General features: G+C 47.5%; 1 protein-coding gene across 1 annotated transcript; it reads left to right on the top strand.

Annotated features, from left to right (window-relative positions):
- The first annotated feature begins 6,403 nt into the window (after positions 1-6,403).
- Positions 6,404-21,378, top strand: CCDC90B (coiled-coil domain containing 90B). The gene is made up of 9 exons (XM_028725970.2): positions 6,404-6,559; positions 8,961-9,080; positions 9,535-9,638; positions 14,323-14,424; positions 16,927-16,968; positions 17,085-17,156; positions 17,264-17,317; positions 18,586-18,700; positions 19,897-21,378. Exons 1-9 carry the CDS (start codon positions 6,487-6,489, stop codon positions 19,950-19,952), a joined length of 738 nt encoding a protein of 245 aa, XP_028581803.2. The 5' UTR covers positions 6,404-6,486; the 3' UTR covers positions 19,953-21,378.
- The last annotated feature ends 668 nt before the right edge of the window (positions 21,379-22,046 follow it).

The raw sequence follows: 22,046 nt of genomic DNA, 5'->3' as shown, positions 1-22,046 counted from the left end.
CCCTCCCATCAGATGTCAAAGAGAACAACTACCAGACTTTTAGAAGACATCTGAAGGCAGCCCGGTTTAGGGAAGCTTTTAATGTTTAATAGGTTATTGTATTTTTATATTCTGTTGGAAGCCGCCTAGAATGGCTGGGGAAACCCAGCCAGATGGGTGGGGTATAAATAAATTATTATTATTATTATTATTATTATTATTATGCAGAAACCTAGGGATCTGGGTAAATGCCAGATCCAGTAGAATTAATCTGAACCTTGAAAAACACAGACCTGAAGGGGAAGTGGGGAAGAACACCACTTTTCGAACTTCCTCCGTCAGATTCAAGGGAGGAAAAAGTAACCATTCTCACCATTTCACAGCCAAGCGGACAGTGGGACTGGGACTCTACAGGCTCAAGGAGAATATCTTAGGGGGTCTGTTGCATCCATGGCCACTGAACTGGTGGCTCCTATCACAGAAAGTGCCCCCCAAATAGTTAGGAATAGGCTCAGAAGGCTGCTGCAGAACAAAGTCTGGCGTAACATTTGCAAACGTTATGGAGGCACGTCACGGCAGACTGCAGGATGGAAGCTCAACTGTTTTGACGAGTGGAATCGGACCAAGATCCCCATAGAATTTTAGGCACACGTTCTACGAGCCTGTCATTGGCGCACACAACATGCAAACAGAAGGTTCTGGCGGGCTTCATTTTTTGCTGCAATGTGCAAAGGCAAGAGATAGGCTGTGTAAACATGCAATCCTGGCCTGCCTTGTCGAGCTGGGTTTTAATTTGTCAAGCACTCCTATGGGATGCTGTTTGCCAAGGAAGAGTAGGCACGTACTTTATCTCAACGACTTTTAAAAGTCTTCCGCTGTCGAGGACAAGTTATCCCAGCAACGTATAAATCAGGGGCCGCCAATCTTTTCGGGCCAGTGGGCACATGTCGAATTTTGAGAGTGCGCTGGGGGGCCCATTCACGAAATAGCAATGAGGGCGGGAGCAATGCAAAACAGTTGCCAGGGGGTGCATAGCACACCTACCCTCAAAAACCTTATGTTTGCAATGGAAGTTAGTTATTTCTGACTGGTCCCAATGGTGGAGATCACACAATATTGATTTTACATGCACACACACGGATGCTGCTGCTGCAGTCCTCAGTTCCAGGAAAAATATACGAGGCGGTGACCACACCACACTCATTGAAATCACTTATGTTATGTACCGAGTTGAATAGCATCCGGAATGCAGCAGTCTGGTTGGTCCTAGAACAATAGGATTCAGAATGCAGCAGTCTGATTGGTCCTAGAACAACAGGATCCAGAATGCAGCAGTCTGGTTGGTCCTAGAACAACAAGATCCAGAATGCAGCAGTCTGATTGGTCCCAGAACAACAGGATCCAGAATGGAGCAGTCTGATTGGTCCCAGTCATTGCCACAGTCCTGTGCTGCCAGCTGCAGCAGAGCTCAGTGGAGGGAGAAGGCAGCCAACCAGCCAGGTCTCAGGGGGGTACTTACCTGGAGGCAGAGTCCATATATATGCTTCAGACCGGTCCAGTGCTAAGGCCAGGAGTATCTCAGCTCTCGTAGTCAGACAATCCGGGGGTCAAGAAAGCCAAGGGTCCAAGGCCACCAGAAACAAGAAGCAGTACTCTATGCTCAGGAATGATGAATGCTGTTTCCTGAGGCTGGAAACCCTGTTTAAGAAAGCTGGAGCCAGCTGCTTCTCATGAGGAGGAAGAAGGCTGATCAGCAGCAGGTGGAGTCAATTTGTCTTCTGCTCCTTCAGGCTGCTGCTCAGCAGGTGAAGCCGACTCCTGGCCGGCTCATGACAGTCATCCTCTCGCCATGATTGGGAAGCAAATAAGAAGGGTCGGTAAAACGCAGGTTTGCACGGGAAGTTTGAAAAGCACTGTGGTGGTGTGGTGCAGTGGTTAGAGCAGGGGTCAGCAAACTTTTTATTAATAATAATAATAATAATAATAATAATAATAATAATAATAATTTATTTATACCCCGCCCATCTGGCTGGGCTTCCCCAGCCACTCTGGGCAGCTTCCAAAAGAATATTAAAATACTATAATACATCAAACATTAAAAGCTTCCCGAAACAGGGCTGCCTTCAGATGTCTTCTAAAAGCCTGGTAGTTGTTGTTCTCTTTGACATCTGGTGGGAGGGCATTCCACAGGGAGGGCGCCACTACCGAGAAGGCCCTCTGCCTGGTTCCCTGTAACTTGGCTTCTCGCAGTGAGGGAACCTCAGTGTCCGGGTAGAACCATGGGGGTGGAGACGCTCCTTCAGCTTTTTCAGCAGGGGGCTCGTCCACTGTCCCTCAGACCTTGTGGGGGGGGCCAGACTATATAGAACAAATTCCTATGCCCCACAAATAACCCAGAGATGCATTTTAAATAAAAGCACACGTTCTACTCATGTAAAAACAAGTTGATTCCCTGACCGTCCGTGGGCTGGATTTAGAAGGCGATTGGGCCGCATCCGGCCCCCAGGCCTTAGTTTGCCTACCCATGCGTTAGAGCATTGGACCAAGACCTGGATTCTCACTGAATGAACTAGGGCCCAGCTACTGTCTCTCAGCCTAGCCTACCTCCCAGGGTTGTTTTCAGGATAGAACAGGGATGTGGAGAACCACGTGTGCTACCTTGGGCTCCTTGAAAGAAAAGCTGGGATAAAAGTGTAACCAATAATAACAAATGCAGCACATGGATAACAGGAGAGACCGTCAGAAGATAGCGGCATGACCAGGAAATGTTCCAAGTGAGAATGCGCCTCCCTTGCCATTCGCTCCATTCCAGAGCATCCCTCTCTGTCAGTCTTAATGGCAAATTGCGCCTCTCTCCCCCCAGGCCCCTGAGATTTGTCAAATTAAATTTTTGAGAGGCGTTTGCGCGAACTTGTAAGGAAATCTATTCTCTGCATTTCAAGCTCATAAATAGTTGACCGGTTTGCAGGAGGGAGGGGTGGAGGAGTTCTTAATCCTGTTATAATCTATTCAGGCAAAGAAAAATCTGTGAAAGTAACAGCCAGCAAGCTGTTTCTGCAGTACATAGCTTGGGGCTGGGGGTGGGGGCAGGGAAGCGCAGAGATGGCTGCAGCTTGCATTAAAATTCATGGCGTCCCTGGGTTTCCAAGGCCATTTCAGCAGTTGGCATTAAAGCAGTAGGTAGAGGGAGGTGAAGGAAATCTTCTCTGGCTCCCTGTTCGAAATTTTCTAGCAACTTTTTAGGCCACTCAGAACTCTTCCCATCTGCAAGAAACCAAACAACTGCGGCCATTTTGACGGGGTAAGTTGGATCCTGCCAAAAAAAAGTTGCAGTGGAGCCTGCTCCACTTCCGGGTTCCAGCCAGTCATAATCTTTTCCAGGATACTTTCCTCTCCCCTCTCCTCTCCTCTCTCAGCCTTCACTCAGTATTCTATAGTCACTGATCATGCTCAGTCCAGCTGTTTTAGGGTTTTCCGTCTGTAATGGTTATTTTATTTATACCCCACCCATCTGGCTGGGTTTCCCTAGCCACTCTGGGCGGCTTACAGCACATATAAAAACATAGTTATGGGTTGGTTGGTTGGTTGGTTGGTTGGTTGGTTGGTTGGTGGGGTGTTTGCTTATTCTTCTGTAAAGCTCAGAGTTCCCCCAAACCTGCCTATGAAGAAAGTTTGCAGCGTTTGGGACTTCCTCATTTAGAGAAAATGTTATGCACTGAAGTTCTCACCCTGGGCCAGCAGGGGGATACTGTAGATAGTTTTCACTCAGGTCCACATATGCAAATAAGGAATTGAAAGTGACGTTCAGTGATTGGATAGTTACAGAAAGTTGTTACTGTTGCGTGGTAGTGGAGCTCTATATAAGCAGGCTGGCTGAACCCTTCAGCTCAGTTCTGTGAATAAACAAGAGCTGTCTGAAGAATCGCTGTGTCGTCTGATATGTTCACCCACAACTTAACAGAAAAGGTGAGCAAGAGATGACATCACAGAAGTTTAAAAAAAATTATACATGGCACAGAGGATGTGGGTACAGAATGGGGTTCGTCCACCTGAGAAGCTAGCCCATCCTAAAGCTCTGCTGCCTTGCAGAAATATCTTCGGTAAAAGAAAAGACCAAGCGAAGTCCCTAAGATGGTTGGATGGCGCCTTGTACCCTTCCTTCCAGCAACTCCTGCAGCCAAGCTGGTGCCAAACGTCTTGCTCTGAATTTCCTTTGGGTTACAATAGCCAAGCCATCTAGGAAGCGCGGGACCTCCATACACACTTGCCCAGGCCTGCAACCCAGGCCTGCAAACCCACTTCTGGTGCTGCTAAGACAGCAAAAACAATGCTGGAGGCAGCAGTTAGGAGTTACCCGTTTCTGCAGCCACAGCAGGTGCTGTGATTCTCCAGTAGTCTCCCCAGTGGCACACTCCATTGTCTCAAGAAGGCTGTCAACAATAATCCCTACGCTGAAGAACAGCTCCTACCAGAGCCTGAGGGTAGGTGGATACAGGGCAGAGAAGGAAACAGAGGGTTATTCCGATAATTGCAAATATGGATGGATGGGGAGATAAACCTCCTGAGATACTAGGTTGTGTGCTCCCTCCTGCCCAGTGTCTTGACAAATCTAAAAGGCTAATATTTATCGCATGCATTTGTCAAGTTTTTGCGGTAGACTGCTGCCCTCTGATGGCCACAGGCATAAATTATGGCCTTGATCCTCTTTTAAAGGCCTCCAAGTTTGTGGACTTCTCTACCTCTTGTGGGAGCAAATTCCGCAGTTTAGCCATTTGTTTCTTTTTGTCTGTCCTGAGTCTTCCAACATTCTGCTTTGCTAGATATCCCTGAGTCCTAGTGTTAGAGAACAGGGAGAAAACCTTTTCTCTTTCCATGTTCTCCTTGCCAATGCATAACTCCTGTTATGGCACCTCTTACTTCCCTTTTCTAAACAAATGCCGCAACCTTTCCTCCTAAGTGAGTCACTCTATCTAACTGCATTGGGAAACAAAAGAGGGAGGAGTTTGAAAAGGACGTGCTGAAAAGGTTTTCAGCAAATCCAAGAGCACTTGTTTTTAGTTTAAGGTAAAGGTAAATGGGACGCGGGTGGCGCTGTGGGTAACACCTCAGTGCCTAGGGCTTGCTAATCGCATGGTCGGCGGTTCGAATCCCCGCGGCGGGGTGAGCTCCCGTCGTTCGGTTCCAGCTCCTGCCCACCTAGCAGTTCGAAAGCACCCTTAAGTGCAAGTAGATAAATAGGTACCGCTTTATAGCGGGAAGGTAAACGGCGTTTCCGTGTGCTGCGCTGGTGCTGGCTCGCCAGAGCAGCTTTGTCACGCTGGCCATGTGACTCGGAAGTGTCTTCGGACAGCGCCGGAAGTGTCTTCGGACGGCGCCGGCTCACGGCCGATTGAGCGAGATGAGCACGCAACCCTAGAGTCAGACACGACTGGCCCGTACGGGTAGGGGTACCTTTAATGGGTGACCATTAGGTCCAGTCGTGGCCGACTCTGGGGTTGCAGCGCTCATCTCGCTTTACTGGCCGAGGGAGCCGGTGTACAGCTTCCAGATCATGTGACCAGCATGACTAAGCCGCTTCTGGCGAACCAGAGCAGCACACAGAAAAGCTCTTTACCTTCCCGCCGGAGTGGAACCTATTTATCTACTAGCACTTTGACGTGCTTTCGAACTGCTAGGTTGGCAGGAGCAGGGACCAAACAACGGGAGCTCACCCCGTTGCGGGGATTCGAACCGCCGACCTTCTGATCGTCAAGTCCTAGGCTCTGTGGTTTAACCCACAGCGCCACCCGCGTCCCTTTTTGTTTTAGTTTAGATTCTTTAAAAAAGATGGGAAAAGACATGTTGTCATTTTGCAATTTATTTATTTTTTGCACATTTTGCAAAAATTTAACTTCCTAGTCTCCAAAGGACTGAAGTTTTTGACAGGTTTTGTTGACAGGTTTTGACTTGGAGTCAAAAGAAAGTAATTTGAAAGTTGAGACATCCCGAATTTGCTTGACAGAGCCAGGCAGGGGATGGTGACAGGGTGTCCTGCCCCCACCCCAACATAAACCCCCCGTAGCCAAGGTGCGGGGGCAGGGGAGGCAGCTGTCCTCCTAAACCAGTAAAAATCACTACAAAACTGAGGTTCTGCCCTCTCTAACAAAAACCCTGGCTCTGCCCATGTCCCCAGATGTGACCTTGTTGTTCTACTTTGCTTATTTGTTATGATTCTACGTCTGACGGGCACCGCATAAGAAAGTCTGCGATTAAAAATAAAGAAAGACAGTCCCCTCGTTCATTGGTTCATTCACTCTGCTCTGCAAGTGGCTTTCCACGCCCCTGGTTTAACTACGCTGCATACATTTCCCAGAAGACATTGAGGCAGCAGGAGGAGGAACAACTGAGGAGTTCCCATGTGCCCAGCAAGAACTACATTTCCCAGCAACCCATTGAGCTCTAGGCCGGAAGTGGGAATCCCCAGTGCGGCTTCTCTTTCCATGAGTCGTGCGCGGAGACGCTAGGAAGATGTTGGGCTTTAGAGGGCGAGGTGCGAGGCTCCTGGTCCGGTGGAGCAATGGATCCTCGGCACCGCAGAGAGGTATTTCCCTGCTAGGTCCGCCTGGCCCAGCACTTAGGCTGTGTGGATTTACTTGGGAGTAAGAGCCAGGGGATCCAGTCGGGCTTGTTTCTGAGTGTTGCCCTGCGTCCTGTTCCCACGATCCATTTTTCAACAGCGCACCCACAAGTCGTTGTGTTTTTGAAGTGCTGTCCTTAAAATAAAATAAAAAGGAAAAGAGGCGATAGGAGCACAGGGAGCTGCCTGGCACAGAGTCAGGCCATGTAGTTCAGTGTTGCCTACACTGGCTGGCAGCTGCTCCCCAGGATCTCAGAAAGGGGTCTTCTTCATGCAAAGCAAATGAGCTATGACCCTTCCCCAAAATACTTAGATTTGGAAACGTGTGTGCCTTGCACATTTGTTTTTATCGTGTTTTATTTGTGCTTTTCTCTTGTATTTTTTATGCTGTGAACCACCCCTGGGATCTGCGGTTGAAGGGTGGTATACTAATTTTAAAAATAATAATACAGTGGTACCTCGGGTTAAGTACTTAATTCGTTCCGGAGGTCCGTACTTAACCTGAAACTGTTCTTAACCTGAGGCACCACTTTAGCTAATTGGGGCCACCTGCTGCTGCCGCACCACCGGAGCACGATTTCTGTTCTCGTCCTGAAGCAAAGTTCTTAACCTGAAGCACTATTTCTGGGTTAGCGGAGTCTGTAACCTGAAGCGTATGTAACCCGAGGTACCACTGTACTACGGTTGTCGGAAAGCTGCAGCTATTAATCGGATATGTGCTTCCCTGTTTACTCCACCGCTGTTTCCTTCTCTCCATTTTGCTTTGCTGTGTCTAATATTATATTGTAAGCTGCTTGGGGGAGGGGCTTGGCTGAAGTGCTATGCAGCTGCAGGTCAGCTGATGCCGACCCAGGACACTCCAAATCGCTACCATCTTGCTCAGTCTTTATCCAGAGGCCACTACCTCTGGCCCTGACCTCATGACCCATCACTGCATAGACCAGGGGTCAGCAAACTTTTTCAGCAGGGGGCCGGTCCACTGTCCCTCAGACCTTGCGGGGGGCCGGACTATATTTGGGGGGGAGGGAAGGAACAAATTCCTATGCCCCACAAATAACCCAGAGATGCATTTTAAATAAAAGCACACATTCTACTCATGTAAAAACACCAGGCAGGCCCCACAAATAACCCAGAGGTGCATTTTTTAAAAATGGACACATCTACTCACGTAAAAACACACTGATTCCCAGACCGTCTGCAGGTCGGATTTAGAAGGTGATTGGGCCGGATCTGGCCCCCGGGCCTTAGTTTGCCTACCCATGGCATAGACCATACTATGCAAGGCGGGCAAATAATCTCCAGTACAAAGCATACTGTAGGGAAGTAGACATAGGCTCACCGGTAGAGCAACGTCGTTTGCTTGCAGAAGGTTCAGTCCCCGGCATCTCCAACTAAGTCTGGCAAAGACACCCGTCTGAAGCCCTACCAGTCAGTGTAGGCAATAGCTGGAGAGGCACACCTCGTAGAATTATAGTGCCTGCTGTGGCTGTAGGGATCGATATGGAGGAGAGGCAATAGTGTGGTACAGCAGTAAAACCGCTAGCCCATTTGCAAAGCTAAGCAGGGTCCAGTATGGTTTCAAATTGGATGGGGGACTGCATGTTAAGATTCCTGTATTGTAGGGGTTGGACTAGAGGACCCTTGAGGTTCCCTTCCAACTCTGTGATTCTAGGACTACTGAGCTAAATGGGCCAGTTGCCTGATGTTGCATAAGGCAGGTTCCTGTGTTGCTGCCTCACCCGCTAATTAACTGCTGGAAAATCGTACTACTTCCTTCTCTTAAAAGTTCAGCTGTTTTGAATGCTGAAAGCAAGGTGGCCTCCAGTTTGTAGGCAACTCTCAGAAATTTGGGAAAGTTTGGGATAAAGTATACTGACCTTTTTTTTTTAAAGGATGTTGGAATTGATGCTTTGGTGCGTGTGCTTGGAAAATTCCTGGGGCTGAAAAGATTTAAGCTGTCATCTTATAGATGCTGTTTGGGAAGTACCGTATTTTTTGCTCTATAGGACTCACTTTTTCCCTCCTAAAAAGTAAGGGGAAATGTGTGTGCGTCTTATGGAGCGAATGCAGGCTGCGCAGCTATCCCAGAAGCCAGAACAGCAAGAGGGATTGCTGCTTTCACTGCGCAGAGATCCCTCTTGCTGTTCTAGCTTCTGAGATTCAGAATATTTTTTCTTCTTCTTTTCCTCCTCCAAAAACTAGGTGTGTCTTGTGGTCTGGTGTGTCTTATAGAGCGAAAAATACGGTAAGTCCTACCAAACACAGTAGGACTTGCTTTCAAGGCAATGCGTGTAAGATTGCACCACTGGGCTCTTAAACTGTTTGGAAATATAAGCAGAGGTTTAAAACTCCTTGTTCTATTCAGGTTTTGCTGCCACTGCTCCAGTGAAGTCATACGACATGAGAAGAGTCGAAATAACACCACTGGAGCAAAGAAAACTCACTTTTGACACCCATAATCTAGTGCGTGACCTGGAGGCACACGGTGAGCAATGGGCGTGATCAAACAACAGTACAATTGAACAATGGTGCTTAAACCTACAAGGATTCCTCAAATCAGTTTCCCTGAATGTCTAGCTTTCTGTGTGCAGGGATATTTTGTGCATGAAGGAGCAATTGGTTTCACCAGCTGCTCCTTTTCTGCAGCCTGAATTGGTACAAACCTCTCAGTAGAAACTGAGCCAAGGGCTCCAGCATGGAAGTCAGGTTTTGCCTCTGCCCCAGGTTTATCTGAAGGCAGGAATATTTGATCTAGAGCTGAGATGGGGGAGCCTTTTGCAGCCTGGGGGGGCACATTTTCTTCTGGGAAGCCTTCGAGCCAACATGGCCCATGGCCAGATGAGAGATGTAGTACAATGCCCAGAGGACCACAGATTCCCCAACCTTTCCTTTAGGTAACGTCCCTCTTTTACATGTTGCGCTTTTATCTACCCTTGCAGGGTTTGGGAAAGAGCAGGCCGAAACCATTGTGGCGGCGTTAACGTCTTTGTCCACTCTCAGCTTGGATACAGTCTACAAAGATATGGTGACCCAGGCTCAGCAGGTGAGAAGAGGTCTTTGCCCCATTCCCTGCCCTGGCACTGAGAAGATGTCAGGGAAGGCTCTGCAGGCAGACCTTGCTAGGGGAAAAGCGTTCTGCAAACAGGGAGTTGCAACAGAGAAGTCCCTCTCCCTTGTCATCATCACTCTCCAAGCCTCTTGCAATAGATATAGATACAGTGGTGCCTCGCAAGACGAAAAGAATCCGTTCCGTGAGTCTCTTCGTCTAGCGGTTTTTTCGTCTTGAGAAGCAACCCTATTAGCGGCTTAGTGGAGTAGCGCTATTAACGGCTTATCGGCTATTAAAGGATTAGCGGCTTAGTGGCTTAGAAAAAGGGAGGGGAGCGGAAAAAAATCGCAAGACTCACAAGCCCTTTTCGTCTTGCAAAGCAAGCCCATAGGGAAATTTGTCTTGTGAAGCAGCTCAAAAAACGGAAAACCCTTTTGTCTAGCGGGTTTTTCGTCTTGCGAGGCATTCGTCTTGCGGGGCACCACTGTATGAATAAAATATAGTTTCTGGAAATCTTGCCTTCTTCCCAATAGGGGTTATAAAAGAAACAGATCAGCATTGTCCCTTTTTTGTTCAGATTTCGCTGATACATTGGGCACATTTAAAGAAAAGCTTCCTAGGATCTGCCCAAATACATACATGGTAGAAGGATCTGGAAGTTTCCTTTTTGTTTGCCAACGCTTTTCTGTTTGTTTGCAAACTACTCCAAAGTGAATGTGCCTTCCTGGGTTCTGACACAGAGTGACAGTTTTGGAGGAAACTTCGCAAGAGCCCAAAGCCAGGCGTGAATTCTAAAACATTGTTGTTCCACAAGCATGAATTTATTTCTCAACCCAAACTAGGAAGCCCTGTGGCCTGCAAGGTTGCAGTTCCAACAGTTCCGAAGCTTTCACCGGGATTTTTAAAAATTCATGGCAGAGAAAGGAATGCTGTGCTCGTTTAGGAATTGTTGTTGTTATTTGAGAAGCAAAGGCCCAAACCCAACAGTGAGACCTCTCTGTGCTTTTCCTTAGGGGGGAAAATGGAATATTTGCTAGAATTGAGAAGGCTACATTCACACTATAAAGTTAAAGCAGTCATAGCATTTAAGCTGTTATGGCTTCCTCAAAATAATTCTGGGAGCTGTAGTTTGCAAGGATGCTGAGAGTTGTTTATGAGACACCCTGTTCCTTTTCAGAGCTACACTTCCCAGAGCTCCCTGTGAAGAGGGATTGATTGTTCAACCGCTCTGGGAACTGTAGCTCTGAGAGGAATAAGGGTCTGAGGGGAAATTTGAGCAGCGAAGGTAGAAAGCTGATAATAATAATAATAATAATAATAATATCTTTATTGTCATTGCCCCCTCTCGGGGACAACGAAATTACTTGGCTGCTCCATCCACCCAGGTAGGGCACTCCACACAAAATCAAATCAACTATAAAAACACTAATTAAAACAATACAGTATAAAACAGCAAGGAAGATTAGATGACTTTCAAAGTCCAGGCTTCCCATTCAGGGCCGAGATCGCTCTGGAGAAGAAGCTGTTCTTAAGACGGCTTGTTCTTGTCTTCATCGTCCTGTATCTCCGTCCCGACGGCAGGAGCTCGAAGAGACAGTGACCAGGATGCGATGGATCTTTTACTATGTCCAGTGCCTTCCTATGGCACCTTGTGGCATAAATCTGCTCTAAGGTGGAGAGTGGGCAGCCAACAATGCTCTCTGCTGCCTTAACAACTCTGCACAACCCCAACCTGTCCCGGGTAGTACAGCTTCCATACCACACACATAAGCCATAGGTGAGCACGCTCTCAATGGCACAGTGATAGAAGGCAAGCAGCAGTTTCTGCGGAAGATGGTTTTTCCTTAGAATTCTCAAAAAGTACAGTCTCTGCTGTGCCTTCTTCACAAGCCCCCTTGTGTTGACACTCCAGGACAGATCCTCTTGTAATTCAATGCCCAAAAATCTGAACGTTGTTACCCTCTCCACACAGACCCCATCAAGCAAAAGTGGCTGGACATTGCTCTTCTGTCTCCTGAAGTCCACCACAAGCTCCTTTGTCTTCCTTGTATTTATGAGCAAGTTGTTAGCTCTGCACCACTCTGTCAGCCGCTCCACCTCATCTCTATAGTCCATTTCACCCTCCCTTTCAGAGATGAGCCCAATCACGGTTGTGTCATCTGCAAATTTGACAACCCTATTACTAGGGTGAGCAGCGACACAATCGTATGTGTAGAGAATATAAAGGAGTGGGCTGAGTACACATCCCTGTGGTGTTCCTGTGTTAGTCCTAAGCATACTAGAGGTATAAGGGCCCAACCGAACCCTCTGGGGGCGGTCTGACAAAAAGTCCAATATCCACGCACAAAGTGATAACGGAAGCCCCAGATCTTCCAGTTTAGACATCAGACGTTGTGGTAGAATGGTATTAAATGCCGAGCTGAAATCTAAAAAAAGCAGTCTGGCATAACCCCCCCGCTGCTCCAAATGTGCAAGAACGGCATGGAGGGCAATCGCCACAGCGTCCTCTGTCGATCTTTTCGTTTTATAAGCAAATTGGAATGTGTCCAGTCCCTCTGGTAGGCAGGCAATGACATAATTTCGTACCAGCTTTTCAAAGCACTTCATGATTATAGGTGTGAGTGCTACTGGACGAAAGTCATTCAGATCTTCCGGGTTAGATTTTTTTGCTATTGGAACGATAGTAGAGGACTTTAGGCAGGATGGAACAATAGCCTGGGCTAGGGATCGATTTAAGATCCCAGTGAAAACTCCTGCTAGTTGATCTGCACAGTCTCTCAATACCCTTCCAGCTACCCCATCTGGCCCTGTGGCCTTCCTTGGGTTGATTCCCTTCAACACCTTCCTCATCTCTTCTTTTTCCACAGAGACTACTACATTCCTTTGTACTGATGATGGTGATGGTGGCAAGGCCTTCACAGGGAGTGGTGGTGGTGGTGGTAAAGCCTCAGCAGGTGTTGCTGCAGATGTTACTTCAAAACGGGCAAAAAAGGCATTCAAATCCTCTGCGAGGGATGCCCCTCCCTCGTCTGCCAGGGAATCCTTGGATTTATACCCTGTTAATTCTTGTACACCTTGCCACACCTGCCTGGTGTTGTTACTTTGTAGATGATTCTCCAGCCGCTGTCTATACGCCTCCTTTGCTACACGGATACCTCTCTTTAAATCCGCTCTAGCTAAGCTGTACAACGACTTATTTCCACTTCTGAAAGCAGTGTTTCTTGCCTTTAGCAACCCCTGGACCTCCCGTGTCATCCAGGGCTTCCTGTTTGGGTAGATCTTTATCCGGCGCCTCCGTGTTACATTGTCAGTGCAGAACCTGATATAGTCCAACACTTGCTCAGTATGAGTCTCTACATCCTGTTGGGCGAATACCTCCCAATCGGTGTCATGAAAACAATAGTGAGGCCTTGCTGTGCTTTTTCTTTTTTATACATAAAACCAAGAAAGAAAGTAGGAATACTTGCTTGAATTGACCAGGCTACATTCAAACTTTACATTAAAGCCGTCATGGCTTCCCCAAAATAATTCTGGGAGTTGTAGTTTGCAAGGATGCTGAAGGTTGTTAGGAGAGACACCCTGTTCCCCCTCACAGAGCTACAGTTCCCAGAGCTCCCTGTGAAGAGAGATTGATTGTTAAACCGCTCTGGGAACTGTAGCTCTGAGAGGAATAGGGGTCTGCTAGCAACTGTCAGCACCCTTACAGCTCCCAGAATTCTCTGGGGGAAGCCATGACTGTTCAAAGTAGTATCATGGTGCTTTACATGTGTGGCGTGACTGACCTAGAGCTTCCTGCTCCCTTCAAGTGCAGTGGTGCTGTGTATCATTCTGCAGCCTGCCTTTTGACACCCAGTAGTCTAGGCCTGAGGGACACGGGTGGCGCTGTGGGTTAAACTACAGAGCCTAGGAATTGCCAATCAAAAGGTCGTTGGTTCGAATCCCCGTGACGGGGTGAGCTCCCGTTGCTTGGTCCCTCTCCTGCCAACCTAGCAGTTCAAAAGCACGTCAAAAGTGCAAGTAGATAAATAGGTACCACTGCAGCGGGAAGGTAAACGGTGTTTCCGTGCTCTGCTCTGGTTCGCCAGAAGTGGCTTAGTCATGCTGGCCATATGACCCAGAAGTTGTACGCCGGCTCCCTCGGCCAATAAAGCGAGATGAGCGCCACAACAACATGTCGGCCACGACTGGACCTAATGGTCAGGGGTCCCTTTACCCTTTTAGTCTAGGCCTGAGATTTAAAGTCCTGCTTTCAGTGCATACTTTCAGTGCATAGCTCCAGACGTCTCCTTGGCAACCACTTCTGAAGGGTTTCCCAGTTTCCAGGGTAATTTCATAGGAACGTGGGAAGCCGCCATGTCCTCAAGTCAGACCAATGGTCCCTCAAGCTCCATATTGTCTTACAGCACGGGTAGCCAATGGGATGCCTTCCAGAGGTTGCTGGACTACAACTCCCATCATGCTTTTTATGCTTACGGAGGGTGATGGGAGTTGTAGCACAACAAAGCCCTGGACTCAATCAGAAAATGCAGGCTGCCCACCCCCAAAGTTATAAACCGAGTTAATGGGTGATCTTTGCCGAGAAAACTCTGGGTCAAAGATCCCTACCCCTACGAAAATAATTGGAAGTGTTTCAAAAAGCCTTGGGGCATCTGTGTGGGTCTTTTTTTTTTCTATTTAGGAAATAACTCTGCAACAGTTAATGGCTCATCTCGACTCCATCCGAAAAGACATGGTTATTCTTGAGAAGAGTGAGTTTGCCAACTTGAGAGCAGAGAATGAGGTAATTTCCTCCAATAAAGCAATTTACTCTGTCACCCTTCCTTTCTCTTCAGTTACTTAAGGCTGCTCATCTGCAAAGAAAATGCAGCAATTGGCCTTGTTGTGTTTTATTAGCAACATTTAGTTCTTCAGAAATCACAAATAATAGGGGAAGCCCACAACTTACATTCTGGGGGTCGTGCCTAAAGCCAAACTTGAGTATAGTCAAAACCCAGAGGGTTTCAATCTTTCTGAGTCCACGGTTCCCTTGACCAACTACATTCTCTTTTTTTAAAAATAAATTTTTATTGGTTTTTCACAATTTTATACATTTTAACTTTAACCATTTCAAACGTTAAAATAAAAGCTTCTTTTGAACCTTCGGACCTCCCTCCCTCCCTCCACAGGTTCTATATTTAAGATTAAATTTTCTGCATCTTTTACCATTATCCATCTGTTGTCTGTCCATAGTTACCATAATGAATACCACATTACAAGTGTCATTACATCCCTGCCCATGATTTTAAGTGTTTACAGTGGTCTTTTAAATAAAATTAATCCAGTCTTTTAAAAATACTTGATCTTCCTGCTTTCGGATCTTCCCCATCAGTTTCGCCATCTCTGCATACTCCATCAGTTTCGTCTGCCGTTCTTCTTTTGTTGGTGCTTCTCCTTCCTTCCATCTCTGGGCCAACTACATTCTTTCTTTGGCACCCCTGTGGGGCTCAGGAGCCCAGTAACGTCACCCCTTGCCTGCAGAGCTGGCAGCCTCTCACACTTTTTTGGATGCCCTCCCTTGTGGAGTGTCCCCTCAGCCTCCTCTCCTCTCCCCTCTCCTTGGGAGTCCTCTGGGCAGCTGCTGCCGCCACCCCTGGTCACTGAGCTGCCCTCCCCCCTCCTCAAATAATAATAATGATAATAATTTATTATTTATACCTCACCCATCTGGCTGAGTTTCCCCAGCCACTCTGGGCGGCTCCCAATCGAGTTTTAAAAACAATACAGCATTAAATATGAAAAACTTCCCTAAACAGGGCTGCCTTCAGATGTCTTTTAAAGATAAGATAGCTGCTTATTTCCTTCACATCTGAAGGGAGAGCGTTCCATAGGGCGGGCGCCACTACCGAGAAGGCCCTCTGCCTGGTTCCCTGTAACCTCACTTCTCGCAGCGAGGGAACCGTCAGAAGGCCCTCGGCGCTAGATCTCAGTGTCCGGGCTGAACAATGGGGGTGGAGACGCTCCTTCAGGTATACAGGACCGAGGCCTCTTCACCAAAGAGAGGTGCCTCTTCACACTTCCCCACAGGGGCCTGCTGTTGTCCATTCAGAACAGCAAGGGCTGGCGGACTGGCAACCAGCACCCCCTGGACAGCTTGTAGCCAGGGCTGGTGCAACAAACAGCCATGCAAGGCTTTGGGAGGCAGAGATGGGAGAGGGCATCAGAGGAGGGAGGGAGGGAAGGAAGGAACGAAAGAAAGAGGGACAGAGGCCAGTGTTGCCCGCGGCACCCTAGAGTGCCACGGCACACTGGTTAAATTCCACTGGTCAAAACCTATTGGGTTCAATGGCGGGTAGGATTGCTAAAGTCATTTTTCCAGGAACTCCACCTACTTTCCGACTCTTTTAAATTGGCTAAGGTTTTTTTTTTCTTTTGCCATACACATAAAGCTGAATGTGCACAAGTTAAATTGGGAATTCCTGTATAGCAAAAGAGGTGTTATAAAATGCAAGCTCTCCGTTTGCAGTGACAGTTTTACAGATCCTTTTGCAAGTTACACTCTTCTTGGTGAAGGGACTGGTCTTATGCTTTTATGGTGTTCCGGGTTAAACCATAGAGCCTAGGACTTGCCGATCAGAAGGTCGGAGGTTCGAATCCCCGCGACGGGGTGAGCTCCCATTGCTCGGTCCCTGCTCCTTCCAACCTAGCAGTTCGAAAGCATGTCAAAGTGCAAGTAGATAAATAGGTACCGCTTCAGCGGGAAAGTAAACGGCGTTTCTGTGCGCTGCTCTGGTTCGCCAGAAGCGGCTCAGTCATGCTGGACACATGTCCTGGAAGCTCCCTCGGCCAGTAAAGCGAGATGAGTGCTGCAACCCCAGAGTCGGTCACGACTGGACCTAATGGTCAGGGGTCCCTTTACCTTTAATAAGATGCATGGTTCGTTGTTTTCATCACACCAATCCATAACAAACGGGGCCCTTTCCTTAATAGATTATCAATTTTGTCTCTCTTCTCTAAATCAGTTTTATCCTTTGGATGCTACCCCATATTCTTACAGTCACAAGAAGCCAGCCATCCTATATATACACTGTCATGGGACTTAATTCCAATGACTTGCTTATGAGTTTTGCCTTTATGCGTTCATAATTTGATGTCTTCCACGCAACATGGAAAGTTGTTGCCAAATCTTCACACACACACACCCATTGCTATAAGCATTTTACTTTTCATTTTTCTTAATTAAGCATCTCCTGATCCAGGTTATTTTCCTCTCCCTCCCCCCTCCCCAATCTTTCTTGATACCCAGAAAATGAAGATTGAATTGGATCAAGTTAAACAGCAGCTAATGGTAAGTGGGCAAGGAGTGGGAGGGAGGACAATATGCAATTTCTGAGACATTCTGGTCCCACGATCGCTCAGGACTTCTTCTTTTTAAGGGTACTTTTTGGTGTCTTTCCTTTTAAGAATGAAACCAGTCACATCCGAGCTGAAAACAAGCTGGACATAAACTTGGAAAGAAGCAGAGTGACCGACATGGTGGGCAATTATTTTCATTACTGCACCCCTTCCTTCTTTCTTGGCTCCAGCTTTTTTGAGAATTGACAATTTCATATATTGCTCTTTTTCTTTTTAAAACGTTCCAGTTCACAGATCAGGAGAAAAAGCTCATGGAAGCCACAACAGAGTTTCATAAAAAGGCAAGTCTTTGAGGTCTCTCTCTCTCTCTCTCTCTCTCTCTCTCTCTCTCTCTCTGTGTGTGTGTGTGTGTGTGTGTGTGTTTACACTTAAATTGTGCCTTCCATTGAAATCTCTCAGGTTTCCAGAGGTCTCCCATCCAGACATTGATCTGAGCCACCTCAGCATAATTCCAGCATCAAAAGCTTCCAGACCATTCGTTGAGCCATCTAAAAACCAGCCTGTATGTTACCTTGGAGCCAGTGAAGGCTGGACCATTAGGACAAAGAAACCACTGCCCCATCAGTCTCAGTCTGCCCACAGCCAGGACCCACTTTCCTGCTTTCTTACTCACATCCAGCCCAGAGGGTGTTCCTCACTGTCAGCTTCCTCTGCCTTAAGTCTCAGTGTTGCCCTTGAAGAACTCAGCAGGGAGGAGGATGTGGGGGGAGACAGAAGTTGGGTACCACCCACTTCCGACCTCCCTGCCTTCCACCGGCAATAATAATAATAAAAATAATAATAAATTTTTATTTATAGCCCACCCTTCCTGGTTCAAAAACCGGGCTCAGGGCGGCTAACAACAAATTTAAAACACTTAATTATAAAAGCAGCATAAAATACAGTATAAAAACATGAATAACAATAAAATTCAAAAATCAATTTAGGGAAAATGAGCATTAGATAATCCCCAGGGCTAGCTGGCTGAATTGGTCTTACTTGGGCCAGCGAGGAGGCCAGGGGAGAATTAGCTGTGGGGTCTCAGAGCTTAGAGGGGGAGGGAAGAGAAGAGAAGGGAAATAAAAGATAAGGCTGAATTCAAGTTAAAGGCCAGGGGGAATAGCTCTGTCTTACAGGCCCGACAGAAGGAGGTGAAATCCTGAAGGGCCCTGGTCTCATGGGACAGAGCATTCCAACAGGTCGGAGCCATCACTGAAAAGGCCCTGGCCCTGGTGCAGCTGCATTTTTGGAGCTCCTGAGGCAACTTTTTATTTTCTGAAAGCAGTTGCAGGGGGGGCAGTTTGCACCAGGGCGAGCACAGCCCAGAAGGGGAAAGGCATGTCATGTTTTTGTTTTGTTTTAATATATTTAAAAGACAGGGAGGATAAAAGTGGTTTTTTTGCTTGGCCCGAAAAGGATAACAAACGTTGGCACCAGGCGGGTTTCGCAGGGGAAGGAATTGTACAAATGGGGCCAACACTGAAAAGGCTCTCTCTCTCTCTCTCTCTCTCTCTCTCTCTCTCTGGCCTTATCTCCAATGAAAAGCATCACTTGCCTTGTTCCCTTCTAGGATTCGAGCACCAACAGCTCCGTTACGGAAGTCAGCAATAAAATCGATGCCGAGATCGCAGCCCTGAAAACACTCATGGAATCGAACAAGCTAGAAACGATACGTTATTTGGCAGGTATGTGGCTGGGCTGTTGAAAAATCACGTTCCAGAAGAGTATAAAGCCAGGATGCCTAAAAGTCTTATCCCACCCTTATGCACCCAGCCCAACACAGTTACCTTCTCAGGAGGCCCATCTTGCATGATGTAGGAACCGGGCCTTTCTTGTGGTGGCCCCTGCCTTTGGAGCTGCCTCCCATTACACATCAGACAGGCACCTTCTCTGCTGCCTTTTTGGCAGCCACTGAAGATCTTTTAGGTGGAGATCTTCGTCCCAGTCTCTATTGGGTTTGAAATTGCTTTTAACATACAAAATGTTCTTTTAATTGTTTCTTGTAAATGGAGTTGCTTTTCTTGTTGGTGTTTTTGCAGTGAAAGCGCTTAGCTGTGATTGCTGCATTGCAGGGGGTTGGACTAAATGGCCCTTGGGTGTCCCTTCAAGCTCTGCAGTTCCATGATTCTATTCTTCTGCTTTACGGGAAGCCAGCCAGCTACCTGTAGCCACTTGGAGCTTCTGCTTAAATCACTATGGAGGTTTCAAGTTCCTTTTTAATGTTTTAAGCGGTGTATACATTCAGTTAATCAATTAATTAACAGGAGATGTTGCAAGGAGTCAGACTATGAACAATTTACAGTTGAACCTCAGTTTTCAAACGTCTCAGAAGCTGAACGTTTCTGCCAAAAACCCGGAAGTAACTGCTTCAGTTTCCAAATGCTTTTCAGAAGTTGAACGTGCCACGCGGCTTCCGTATTGAGTTTTCCATAAGTAAATGCTTCTGGAAATGCATGCTTTGGTTTTCAAACATTTCGGAAGTCGAACGGTCTTCCGGAACGGATTACAGTGGTACCTCGGGTTACAAACACTTCTGGTTACAGACTCCACTAACCCGGAAGTAGTACCTCAGGTTAAGAACTTTACCTCAGGATGAGAACAGAAATCGTGTGCCAGTGGCACGGCGGCAGCGGGAAGGCCCCATTAGCTAAAGTGGTACCTCAGGTTAAGAACGGTTTCAGGTTAAGAACGGACCTCCAAAACGAATTAAGTTCTTAACCTGAGGTACCACTGTATGTTCAAAAATGGAGGCTCCACTGTAATATTTTGGTGAGTAGCAAAAAACAGCAACTTGTGTGTAGCTTTAAACCCTTTTGAGATGCTTGGCACAAACTTATTCTTTTCTTTTTCTCTGTGTGTGTCTTTTTGTATTTATTTACAGCCTCTGTATTCACTTGTCTTGCCATCGCCCTGGGATTCTACCGATTCTGGAAATGAAAAAGCCAGCCTCCGGGAACAAGGGACAGAACAAGCGCTTTTCTGATTTGAATCGACACCATGCTTGGCTGAAACATCTCCGGCAGACTCTTTCAAAGCCTTTTGTGTTGGGTATTGGTTTTTAAACACATAACCGGGGGGGGGGGCGGTGTTCTCTACAGGCACAGTAGTCTGAGTCAAAACTGACCTAGTTTGCATCTCTCGGGGCTGGTTTGGTGCTCCCACATACTCAAAGCCAAAAGATCTATGGGTGGGACATTTTTTTAAAAAAAGAAAACCAAAAAAGAAGACGCTTATTTGATGGAGAGATTGCTATGCCCATTGTCATCATTACGTATGTTTTTCTGACACCCTCCCAGGTGGAAGGACTATAGCTCAGCGGTAGAGATTCCGCCTTGCATGCAGAAGGTTCCAGGTTCAACATCTCCAGTTAGGGCTGGAAAAAGCTCCCTGCCTGTAACTTTGAACAGCCACTGCCGGTCAGTGCGGACAGTATTGGGCTATGGGGCCCAAACAGTCTGACTCAGTAGGTATAGCTTTCTGTGTTCCTATGAGGTGGATCCCGCTAGTTCCTCTTGGTCTGAGCAGTAGAGAAATGCAACCCAATATGATGGGGAACCTACTGTCAGGGGCAGGTCAGCAAAAATATTGGTGTGGTGTGACATTAACTCTTCATTCAAAGAAACCAAAACAGCACAGGCCTAGTGATGCTAGCAACTCTTCCCAGTAGCAACTCAATGAGGCAGTTACGAGGACCAAAGGTCCTCACAGCTGCCTATGTCCCCTTCTCTCCTGGGCTTTTTCCCAAGCAACTGGAAATGGTATCTGCGCACAACCAATCTCTCCTCTTTTCATTTCTCTGTGTGTTCTGGGAGACCAGGGGAGAGGGGAGCTGGTCGTAGCAGGAGGGGGAAACCCCCTGGATTCTTCAGCAGCCTGCCTCATCTCTGCCTCCTGGCCCCAGTCCTCCAACCTCTGCTTCGGCCTCTGAGCCCGGACTGCTCTCTGCCACAGCTTCTTCCTGCTCACTAAAGCCTGTGCCCCTTCAGCTTCCAACATTTGACGCTCCCTCCAGGCCTTGCACTGCCTTCCCAAAGCCAAGTAAGCGAGGCGCTGTGCCAGGGGTCGGCAACCTAAGGTCTATGGGCCACAAGCAGCCCATGGGGGCCCATGGACCCCTGCCGCCCTCTCAGTCAGCTCCCGTGCACCTCGCTGAACCGGTGCGGAGCAGAGCAGGGACTGCCTTCTGTGCCGCTGGCTGGCTTCCCATTGGCTCAAGGGCTCTGACAGGCAGCTAGAGTCTTCCCACCTCCTTCCCAAAACCTAGCTTTCAATTTCTCATTTTGGATGTCAGAGGAGCGGACCTGTATAGAGCTTTACTTTTTCTTCTACATAAAGGAAAAAATAAATGCATACTCAACCACAAGACATTGGCTATTGCAATTTTTAGCTCTGTAAAACTCTCTCAGGCTGCAGTTCCCCCTATGGAATGCTTGAAACCTTGTTGTGCTTTTGATGTTAAACATCTCAAATTTATTGAGTTTGGGTTTCTGGTGCTCTCAAGAGGCCACAGCTGGGATCACTTCCTGGCTAGAATTCTGCCAGCATTGAATGCTTGCATTTTGCAGTTATTTTGTAAAGTCCTTTTCTGCTGGTGTGGGCTGGTGCATCCATCAAAGGTTGGTGCAATGCAAATAGCAGCTTTGGAGGGGCATAGGGGAGCTTCTAACTCCAGCTCTTGTGTTTTTTTTTTGGGGGGGGGGAATCCTATTCTTCCCTAATACTGGGGTTGAATTATCATCCTAGGCCACACCAATGCGCACTCAGAAGTGAGTTGACCATGCTGTCTGGGGCTGGTGGGAACTGGAGTCCAGGAACATCTGGAGGGCCACAGGTTCCCCATCCCAATGTAAGGCATGATGTAAGTGTGTGCCCACAGTGCAAGCATGGGCTTGAGTGTGTGCAAGGTGTGGAAGGGAGCCTGATGCTTAGCACCCTTGTCACATTCATTGGCTGTTGCTGGACTCCAACTCCCATCAGCACCAGCCAGCACGGCCAATGTTTTGTGAGGATGAAGAAGAAGAAGAGTTTGGA

Source organism: Podarcis muralis, chromosome 4 (genome assembly GCF_964188315.1).
Source record: "Podarcis muralis chromosome 4, rPodMur119.hap1.1, whole genome shotgun sequence".
Lineage (NCBI taxonomy): Eukaryota > Metazoa > Chordata > Lepidosauria > Squamata > Lacertidae > Podarcis > Podarcis muralis.
Note: the sequence above shows the minus strand (reverse complement) of the source record. Positions and strands in the feature narration are given on the sequence as shown.

What these genes read in the sequence shown, in the direction of transcription:
- CCDC90B (XM_028725970.2), top strand. Translation starts at nt 6,487, where the DNA reads ATGTTGGGCTTTAGAGGGCGAGGTGCGAGGCTCCTGGTCCGGTGGAGC. An exon ending in TGGTGACCCAGGCTCAGCAG is followed by an intron (nt 9,639 to 14,322) that starts GTGAGAAGAGGT and finishes TTTTCTATTTAG; the next exon opens with GAAATAACTCTGCAACAGTT. An exon ending in AACGATACGTTATTTGGCAG is followed by an intron (nt 18,701 to 19,896) that starts GTATGTGGCTGG and finishes ATTTATTTACAG; the next exon opens with CCTCTGTATTCACTTGTCTT.